This window comes from Sceloporus occidentalis, unplaced genomic scaffold (assembly GCF_023333645.1).
Source record: "Sceloporus occidentalis isolate IW3139 unplaced genomic scaffold, rSceOcc1.0.p SCAF_38, whole genome shotgun sequence".
NCBI lineage: Eukaryota > Metazoa > Chordata > Lepidosauria > Squamata > Phrynosomatidae > Sceloporus > Sceloporus occidentalis.
The window spans coordinates 1,568,062-1,577,092 of NW_028317018.1; the positions used below are offsets into that span (position 1 = coordinate 1,568,062).

The 9,031-nt window shown below is 38.3% G+C and overlaps 1 protein-coding gene across 1 annotated transcript; it reads left to right on the plus strand.

The window, feature by feature from the left end:
* The first annotated feature begins 1,438 nt into the window (after nucleotides 1-1,438).
* On the plus strand, nucleotides 1,439-6,928 carry LOC149290601 (zinc finger protein 804A-like). The gene is made up of 4 exons (XM_089488410.1): nucleotides 1,439-1,489; nucleotides 2,371-2,508; nucleotides 2,896-3,026; nucleotides 3,895-6,928. Exons 1-4 carry the CDS (start codon nucleotides 1,439-1,441, stop codon nucleotides 6,926-6,928), a joined length of 3,354 nt encoding a protein of 1,117 aa, XP_089344536.1.
* The last annotated feature ends 2,103 nt before the right edge of the window (nucleotides 6,929-9,031 follow it).

The window sequence follows — 9,031 nt, forward strand, 5'->3', positions numbered from 1 at the left end:
CCCTATCTACCCCCTATCCCCCGTCTCACTCCCTTCTCCCTATCTACCCCTTCCTAACTATCTACCCTTTCCCCCCTTTGAAGTTCACTTACCTTTCAGGAGTCCTGCGGTGGGGGTGCAAGGCCTCTGTCTCCCAGCTCTGCCACTGTATGGAACAGTATAGAGTGATGGGAGTTATGATGTACTTTAGAGCATAATTATATAATGAAAAAGACATTGGAAATGGTACAGCATAACACCCATCACTCTCACACATTTAGCAATCCACACTTACCAATCCACAGATTCCACACATACCAATCCACACATACCAATCCACAGATTCCACATTTACCAATCCACACTTACCAATCCACAGATTCCACACATACCAATCCACAGATTCCACACATACCAATCTACAGATTCCACACATACCAATCCACACATACCAATCCACACTTACCAATCCACACTTACCAATCCACATATACCAATCCACACATATACCAATCCACTCTCACTGTCACTCTCACTGAATGATTTTCTTCCTTTCCTCTTTTCTTCTTACAGCAGTCAGATACTTTTCTTCCTCTTCGCTCCGCTTCTTCTGTCTTCTTCCGGGTTCAGAGGCCACGGACAGCGGTGGGCGCGGCTTCAGTGTTGTGCGCCAGGATCTGACAACAAACCCCGGCGCACAGCAGCAGTTGCCGCGCGGATCGCAAGGGAGCAGTATCAGAGGTCTTTAACAGATCTCCGGCTCCCTTGAACCGGCTTAAAATCACTCAAGGGAGCCGGAGGTCTGTTAAAGACCTCTGATACCACTCCCTTGCGAGCCTGCTCCTCCAGCGGCGGACATTACTGTCCGTCTCTGGAGGGGTGCCAGGTGCCGGCAAGTTGACACCCCCCCTGATGAGCGGCACCGGGTGCGGACCGCCACCCCCCTGCCCCCCGCTAGGTACGCTACTGTGTAGCGGTTTGTACAGGATAGGAGGCTCAGTCAATATAATTAATTGGATGAGACACTATTTAGTTTGTACAGTCTTAGGGGTGTACTCCCTGGAATTTGAAGTTATCCGCTTCCTTATATCTCTAAGGACTAAACCCACTAAGCAGCGTGAACGGCTGAACTAATATGAGAAAATGCCTCTCCTCTAACTAAACTACACATGATGCAGGGTCAACTTTTCTTGGAATACTCAGCTTACTGGTTTAGCGAATATACAGGTATCTGCTAACTTAATTATTCTGTGAGGGAACCTGTATCTAAAGCCATTACCAGCTGCACTCATTACATACTTACACATTTGATGTAGGTGCTTATGAATGAGAGTGTAGCAGGTGTGCTCCTGCAAGCCTTGGAGCTGGGGGGGTATGGAAACCCAGCAAATTCATAAGGGAAATTTAAAGAATTTTACATGCCGTTGCAAGGGAGAAACAATAATTTAAAGTGCATATGATGGCTGAAGTGTTCCTTTCAAGACACATAACCAATGGAGTTTATGAACAAGTAATTAATAAGCTGCCTATACCATTACTTAATGTACACAGAACTATAAAATGTAGATTTTAGGAAGGTGACAGGGGCATCTTTTTATATATAAAGTTATACAGTGATGTACTCTGGCCTAGGACGACAAGGCCTAGGCCGGCAGTCCCCCTGCTGCCAAACCAGGGAAAGATCGCCTTTTTTGGGAGATAGAGTCCCCTAGTATCCCGCTACTCAATGAGTCGCTTACGGGGATCTTTGATCTCCTCAACACGCTCATTTACACTATGGAGGCTATGCTGACTTAACACAGCCCCCATAGTCGGCATTAGAAGGCCATCCACACAATTAAGAAACAGGGTGAAGGGATATGATATCATATTATGATCCAGGGTGTGTTCTAATCATATTTATCTATTATTTCATGTTTTGAGAACAGATACATACCTTAGTCACCGCTTCCTCATTAAAAAGCAACCTATTTGAGACCCCTGTCCTAGTGAATTACTCGACAATGCTTTTGATTGCAGGACTTTTTTAATATAATTCCATCTAGTTTCATTTCTACATTCACATCAAATACATTTTCTTTTTTCATATATACAGTGTTAACTAAGCTCCCAATATCAGTCTCCGTGGATCCACAATACTTCAAGGACATGCAATAACTACACACAAGTCTGGGTGATCTATTTTAGTTATTTTGAAACCTCTAGCATTCACAAGATGAGTTCTTAAAACTGCTGCAGCTTGGGGCTCTGATGTCTCACTTATGTCAATCAACTATAAGAAGTTAAGCAAATACAATATATCAGCTATATTTTTCAGTAATGAATATTTATAACATGTTGTTTATTAGTACTAACAATTTAATATATATTTTGTCTTTCTTTTTTCTATAGGAATTGGATGAAAACACTAGAACAAATTCCTTGGAATCACTTAAAGCTAATTTCTACTGCAGATTATGTGACAAGCAATACCATAAGCACAAAGAATTTGATAACCATATAAACTCATACGATCACGCACACAAACAGGTAAGATGTGGCACTTAAGGGTCATTCTGATTCCAATCAGAATGTAAATCCATCCACAAAAATAACACTACTGTCCATCTAACTTCTAATAATTAAAAACTCTAAATTGTTTGTTAAAGTAGATAGTAACAGGTGTTACTTTCTTGAGACTAGAGTGCACATTTAGAGGCAGAAAGTAATCATGATCTTAAAGCCTAGTCCAAGATCCTATACTTACTAGAATTGAAAAATAATATTTGTGCAAAAATACTTTTGAAGACTTGGCATTAAAATAGCACATGACACTGTCTGGGTCTCACTATTTTATTGGATTTGATTGAGAAAAAGTCAGTTAGGATTTTCGATGTTTTCAATAATACATTCCCCAATTTCTTCCTCTTTCCACAGAGGCTAAAAGAATTGAAACAGAGGGAATTTGAGCGGAACGTAGCTTCCAAATTAAGAAAAAATGAAAGAAAGCAAAAAAAATATCTTCGAAGGCTACATAAACTGGATAATCTTAGAAGAGAAACAACCTGGTGAGTGAACCGCAAATTAGTTTTGGTGTAATATTGCTGGTTACGGTTTACCCAGAAGGAAGGGGCAAAGAGTTATTTGCTAATGCTCATACCCTAGATTGATGTTTTATATTGGAAAAAAATCCACCTGCTTCCTGGGTCTTACAGTAGCACATAAGATCACATAACACTTTGTCCTTGAATAAAAGTATGAATTTTAGGTTGTTACATTCATAACAATGGATGACTCACATGAGCCAGATCAGCTAATCTTCATGTTTTTGAATATTGATCTATTTTTTTATTTTTTATTTTTTTATTTTTTTGCGTTCCAACGTTGCTTTAATTACAGCCAGTTTTTTTTCCTTTTTTTTTGATCTATTTATTTTGATAGCCTGACTACTACTACACTACTAAGATTTTACAGAACTACTCAATTAGTTGGCAACCTTGTGGGCATATATCTGAGTTTAAGTAAGAATATCAGGACACATTCTAAGAGAATACCTTATAAGGTGTTTTTCTTACAGGGGATTTGTGGTTTTTTAAAGATTGTGGGAGAACATAAAATTGTCATAATTATATGTGTCATATTTTTAATATAACAAATTCTATAACTATAACTATTAAATGTGCTGGGTCTAACAGTAAGGCATAGAGTTCCTGGTCAATTAAATATTAAACATATTAAACATTGTCATCTTATTTGCTACAACCCATTTCCTGCAGAAAATATTATACATATATATGCAATAGAAATAAAGGAATCCTCAATAGAAAACAAAACCATGGGTCAAGTAACCAAAATAAAATCAAAATGTTTATTTTACAAATTATAGAACAACATAACTTGTAGGGTCTACTGAAAATATTTCCTTCTCTTATCTAGGGCTCCAGGAAGTGGCCCCATGTTCAAGTCAACCACAGTAACTGTTAGAGATCACGTACGTGAGAGTCGTCACAGTACCATTGTCCATTCAGTTGAAAAAGAAGACCCTAAAGGAGCAACTTTCAAAAGTACAAATTTGATGTCCATACTTCTGTCAAGTTCAGAAGGCTCTCAAAATGATAAGCAAAACCTTAGTAACCGGGATGAAAAAGCAAAGGCACACAAAGTAAGCTTCTCTTTCGCATTTCCTAAAAAGACACAGTTTAAACTTGAATCATCAGCTGCTGTTTTCTATGAAGTCAGCGATGATGTTACCGGTGAGCATGGCAGATGCCTCCCTGGATCATTGACCACCCAATCTACATTGCCAACAGTAGTAGTGTCACCCCTAAACAAAGTTGATAAGTCCATACCAGTATTAGAAAAATATAACTCTGATGAAAGACATGACCCTCAGGATGTAAATATACAGCAGGTACGTGACAGCAAATTAAGTACATATTTAGCCTCTGAACTTACTAATTTAAAAGTGCCTTCTAACCTTGATGCCTCAACAAATCCTAACCAAGAGGTACGGATCAATTTAAATCAAACCCCATGTAGAGATGAACCTGGAAATGGAGAAACGACTGTGATATGTCCCACATCCAACAAAACTGACATAAAATTCATCACAGAGGAAGTTAATTTGAATAATTGTAATACAGGCAGTTCACATAAAAATGATCATTTGATGGTGGATGAATTAGCAAGTAGCACTGTGTTTGAAGAAGAATTTACAAAAAAAATATCAAGTCCTATTTCATCATCTTACAGTCGTTTAGATCCTTCAAAGGCAGAAATGAAAGGCTCATCACTTTCAAGATCTGGTGAAGCTTTTCACCCTGTACAAAGCAAAGATGGCTCAAGAGTTCTTCAGTGGCCTTCTGAGATGTTAATGTACACGTATACACAGCCATCGATTTCCTATAGTTGCAACCCACTATATTTTGACTTTAGGGCATCAAAAACAACTGACTGTAGAGTTCAAAAGAGTAATTTACGGTTCTATCCAGACACAGCTACATCATTGCATTCCAATAAAAATATCTTGCAGGAAGGTAAAACAAATTCTGTTTGTACCTTTAATGGGTCACAATCCAGTAATGATGTTTTAAGCAAAAACTGTGATTTTGTGCAATTCCAAAATAATCGAAAATGCCGTAGGATTATTTGTAGCATTAAAGAAAATGAAAAGCAAAAAATCACTAAATACTATCTAGGCAAAGAAGACGACTTGAATCAAAGACATAAAAGAGAAAAACCCAAAGTTAACAGAAGATTTCACAGTTGTGAAAGAAGAAAACGGCAGAGAACATGTGCCTCTACAGATGCAATATACAAATGCAGATGCAAGGAAAGGCGTGGCATTTATGTTAATTGCAAGCATGCTTTGAAAAGTTTAGAAAGACAAGCTGCAGAATCAAGGAAGTCATTTGGCCCATTAAAACAGTTAACAGATTCTAATCAAATACCACATGCTGAGAATGAACACATAGAAAGAGAATTATTAAGAATACCAACATTACAGATCAAACAGGAATGCAAAGTATGGAACGTAGATCATATAAAAGAACTTGCAGATCATTTTGAACAAAACAAAGATGCTGGCTCTTTTAACCACCAATCAAAACAGCATCAGCTTGAATCTAAAGAAAACACTTTGGAAGCATTATGTAGCTGGAGCACAGATAAAATACACTCTAATCATCTAAGACCTGAAACATGTTTCAATCATAGCTTTTCTTTCAAAAGAACATATACTGCTATCAGTGACGAAATAGAATTTGTATACAAGAAACCTAGACTCTGTAAGCCACTTTGCTCATCTATTCCAAAAAGGATATTTCCAGGGCAAAACATGTGTGTGTTATATAAGTCCCTAAACAGAAAAGTAATGGCTGACTTTGCACCAGGAAACCACTTAAAGAGAGACCCGTGGTCAAAATATTTAAATTCTAAGTCATTAGAAAGTATTGGAAATTTGCTTGCTCAAAAAAATCATTTACAAAATAAATCTTTTAGGACCACAGAGATTTTTAAGAACATTAAAATAATCAAGAGAGCAGTCAAAAACAAATTAGACCAACTGTATATGAGTTTATTTGATTTTAAGGAAAGCAAACAAACAGAATTATTTTCTATTGAAAATGTTCCAGACTATATAGGAAACGTCAGAAACTCACTAACTATAAAACAGAAAGATTCTTTGCCTGAAGTAAAAACCATTGAGCACAACAAGCAACACAACGGTGAAATTCCAAACCTACCTTGTAGCAAAAACATATCAGAGCAATGTGTAATAGGATCACATTTATCAAACAGGTTGGTAAGGGAAGTGTATAATGAATCAGGAAGGAATTCTGTCAAATGTACCTCCCAGGCTTTATCAAAGCATTCATTACAATGTAAAGAAACACGCAAGACTGACCAAACGTTTATAAGCGAGGAATTCTTTTCCCATGTTGCCCTCCCCTATCAAGCGACTCCTTCTTCAAAAATGGATTCAAAGAGACATAAACATCATCAGTGTGGAACCTACAGCCGTACAATACAGCCAAATATATTTCCTGACAATTTCAGAGTGGTATTACCTACATTGGCCATTCAGTCTTGTGGCTCTTTATATCCAGTGCAATTAGAGCAGCCATTTTGTTCTGCTTCAGTAGCTACAGTACAGCATACATTATTGCAGCATAACACAGTGGACTCTTTTTCAGCTACCTCCGTGGATAGTGTTAACCTGGTGGACCCTCAACAATATTTTATGACACCACCATCTCAACTGTTCTCAAGAACGCCATTCTACCAAATAACAGTGGAGCCTGGATTTTGTCCAACAGAACCATTTCTCTCCTCGCCACAAATACCAGTTCTGTCAAACTCTGTTCTATGTCAAATTCCAGTCCCTCTTCCACACGTTTCCCATCCTGGAGTTTTTCCTGTCCTTCATTCACCTCATCCACCCCTAATTCCTTTGCATCCTCTTTATTAATATTCAGTGTCTGTCCATCCACCTTTTTTCCATTGTTAGATCTGTTTAAATGAAGTTATACATTCTTGGATGAACAATGCACAGGATTGTGTGGAACATACCTCGGGCATCTGATGCATTTAAAATGTTTTAGGGTAAAAAGATTCTAGGGCAATATTGGCTACTCTGAGAGATGTTGTGTTTATCTGAGCCATTTACATATATAATTGAGCCTATAGAAAAACAAAGTCACCAGCCACTGTCAGGGACGGGCTGGGCCGGGGGGCAATTGCCCCCCACCCCGCCCGAAATATAATCTAAACGGCCGCTGGGTGCTGATGCCGCTGGCCGGCGCTACTTTAATACTTTTTTTTTAAACTTAATGGCAAGCCGGATCGGCTATTAAATGGAAAAAAAATAGTATTAAAGCAGCGCCGGCCGGCGGCATCAGCACCCAGCAGCCGTATGCGATGGCCGCCAAGTGATGGGAGCAGCGTGAGGGGTGAAAGCTCCGCCCCCTCGCACTCACCTTTCACCCCTCACGCTGCTCCCATCACTATGCGGCCATCAGATTGTTGGAAATCGAATCTAAACGGCCGCTGGGTCCTGATGCTGCCCGCCGGAGCTACTTTAATACTTTATTTATTTATTTTTAATATGGCAAGCTGATCCGGCATATAAAATAAATAAAAAAAAGGATTAAAGTAGCTCCGGCCGGTGGCATCAGCACCCAGCGGCCGTTTAGATAAGTTTTCCAGCAGTCTGACGGCTGCATAGTGATGGGAGAAGCGTGAGGGGTGAAAGGTGAGTGCGAGGGGGCGGAGCCACTTCACTTGACTTGCCCCCCAGGCTGCCAGCCCTCCCCTGGCCACTGTTAAGCTAAAAGAGGAACTTTCAGCATTTGTACAACTAGTGTTATATTAAGAACGCGTTTTCAAAAATATTTTCTTTTTTTTTTAAAGTTTTAGTTTTTACATAGTGTAATATTTCAAGTGGCTGCAGATTACTCTTGTTCCTACATGTTGTAGCTATCTGTCTTGGCCTAATCTACTTCACAAGCACCCTGATCCCTCATTATACAGCCTTGTGGTAAATAAAAAGGCTCAGACTTAATCACTCAGCAGGACACTCATGAAATTCTATGGAGGAAAGAACTTCATAGTACAATCAGGATTTTATTTACACTGTCAGAAAAAATCAACTCAGTTTAGTGTTTGAGCATGGAAGAGCAGCCAAAATATCTCAAGATAAAGGAACGTTATTGGAACCAAGTTTTTATCATTACTAACCTACCTTACTGTACACTGCACTATATTTTTTGTCGTGGGACTTCCAGTTTATGTTTCTCAATATCAGTTTACAAGTGCTTCAGCCTGTACAGGGTTTAACTGCATACAAATCAGTAGCAGTCTAAATACTATTTCACCTCTAATTAAAAGCAAAGAGAAAATTCTGAAAAAGGTTTTCGTTGAGAGTGATCTGTCCTTTTAATGAGGAAGAATGTGCTTATACAATAAAGAAATGACATCACTGGCTCACTTTTCAGCTGAACATTACTACGGTAAAGGAACAATCATATGGTTAGTTTGTTTAATCTGGACAGTAAAAGAAATTAAATAAAATGCTGCATTACTATAACTTGGCAAAACTACAATATTTAATTACATTATTATTACTATGAGTGTAATGTTTACATGTCATACTGGTCTTTCCATGTATAACTTGACCAAAGCCAGATTCATGCCAGCGACACCGATCAATTGGTTGGGGGGCTTTTTCTATATCAAAGAGAGCTGGGGGTACTGCTTCTTTGTCAGTGGCTGACAGGTAGGTTTATTATTGAAAACGCAGGTGCTTGTGAATTGTCAAAAAATAACAAACTAGCACAGGTTGGGAAAAAGTCCAATTCTGAAATTCACTAAAGTCAAGTCGCATTGCCACTTGCAAAAAATAAAAAGAACACAAAAATACAGTCTCAGAACCAGTTTAATTGCTATACTAGACCCTCAAAAATAGAAAAAGCAAGAATTTATAAGGTTTATTGATTTTACTGGTATGCTTTATTTCGCCAAAATATATTTTTTTCTTTATGAAATCAATTATCAAAATTAAATAGCTCATGAA